Here is a 1,135-nt window from a genome sequence, read left to right as displayed (position 1 = left end):
GACATTCATTCCGGCTGAGGTAGGTGCACAGAACAGAGCTCAATAGCAAGAATCAATCCATCCTGAGAAACAAAGCGGCCACAGAGGAGACAGAGGCCGGGCCCAGCCATGGCGCGGGCCAAGGTTTGGAGTCAATCCGCCTTCCTCTCTTCTCCTTGCCATTCTAAGTTTTCAGTTTGAGGGAGGAAAACATTCACTCAGTTCCAAGTTGGGTGGGGGGTGGGCAATGGTGGGGGGGGAAGGGCATACCTCCAGATGGACCCTTCTCCCTCTTGCCCCCTCCCCACCCCATCCCAACTTTCTGGCTCTGAGGGTTTCTAGAACCCTGTCCTTCAATCAGGCCAGAAAAGCTGGGCAAGGCAGGACCATCGGAACCCACAGAACAGGAGAAATGTCGCCCTTGACCTGAGAATGGGGGTGGGGGGGGGAGAGAGGGGCTACCCCCCCCTTCCAGAGCCTGCCAAGCACTGGCTACTACTGGTCCTGGTGAGGTGGATGGCCAGTTAGGGCTGGGGAAGGCCAGCGGTCTGTCCTTCCTGGGGGAGGCCCCGGCCTGCATTCTGGGGTGATGGAGCAGCTTCGGGGCCTGCACAGGGGGTCCTGGCTTCTGGTGTCCTCCCATCCACAAGGCTGAAGCTGTGAAGAGACCCCACGGAGAACTGAGACTCCTCACACAGGGCCGGGGCTGCAGGATCCTGTGGAACAGCCAGGCAGCTAGGCATCAGCTTGGAGGCCAGAGAACGCGCCCCCCCACACCCCCGAACCCCTTCTTTCCCTCAGGCCTCTCTGCCAGATGCAGAGTATAGGAAAAAAAAAAAAAGCACTGACCCAGAGTCCTGTACCTAAAAAGGACCTGGCTGGTGATCAAGGCCAATGCCCAAGATCTACAGAAGAAGAGATGGAGCCAGGTGCTGGTGGCTCACACCTGTCATCCTAGCTACTCAAGAGGCTGAGATTGGAGGATCACAATTCAAAGTCAGCCTGGGCAGAAAAGTCTGTGAAACTCTTTTCTTTTTGTTAGTCCTGGGGCCTGGGCGCTATCCCTCAGCTCTTCAGCTCAAGGCTAGCGCTCTACCACTTGAGCCACAGCACCACTTCTGGCTTTTTCTGCTTATGTGGTGCTGAGGAATCGAAC

The 1,135-nt window shown here is 57.0% G+C and overlaps 1 protein-coding gene across 1 annotated transcript in view; it reads right to left on the bottom strand.

Annotated features, from left to right (window-relative positions):
- Positions 1-503: 503 nt before the first annotated feature.
- The window catches only part of Igdcc3 (immunoglobulin superfamily, DCC subclass, member 3), a 46,429-nt gene continuing 45,797 nt past the window's right edge, over positions 504-1,135 (bottom strand). The window contains exon 12 of the mRNA XM_013009913.1: positions 504-695. Within this exon, the coding sequence (XP_012865367.1) occupies positions 504-695 (192 nt within the window). The remainder of the gene's footprint in view (positions 696-1,135) is intronic.

This window comes from Dipodomys ordii, unplaced genomic scaffold (genome assembly GCF_000151885.1).
Source record: "Dipodomys ordii isolate 6190 unplaced genomic scaffold, Dord_2.0 Scaffold11, whole genome shotgun sequence".
Lineage (NCBI taxonomy): Eukaryota > Metazoa > Chordata > Mammalia > Rodentia > Heteromyidae > Dipodomys > Dipodomys ordii.
This window is presented reverse-complemented; position numbering and strand designations above follow the sequence as displayed.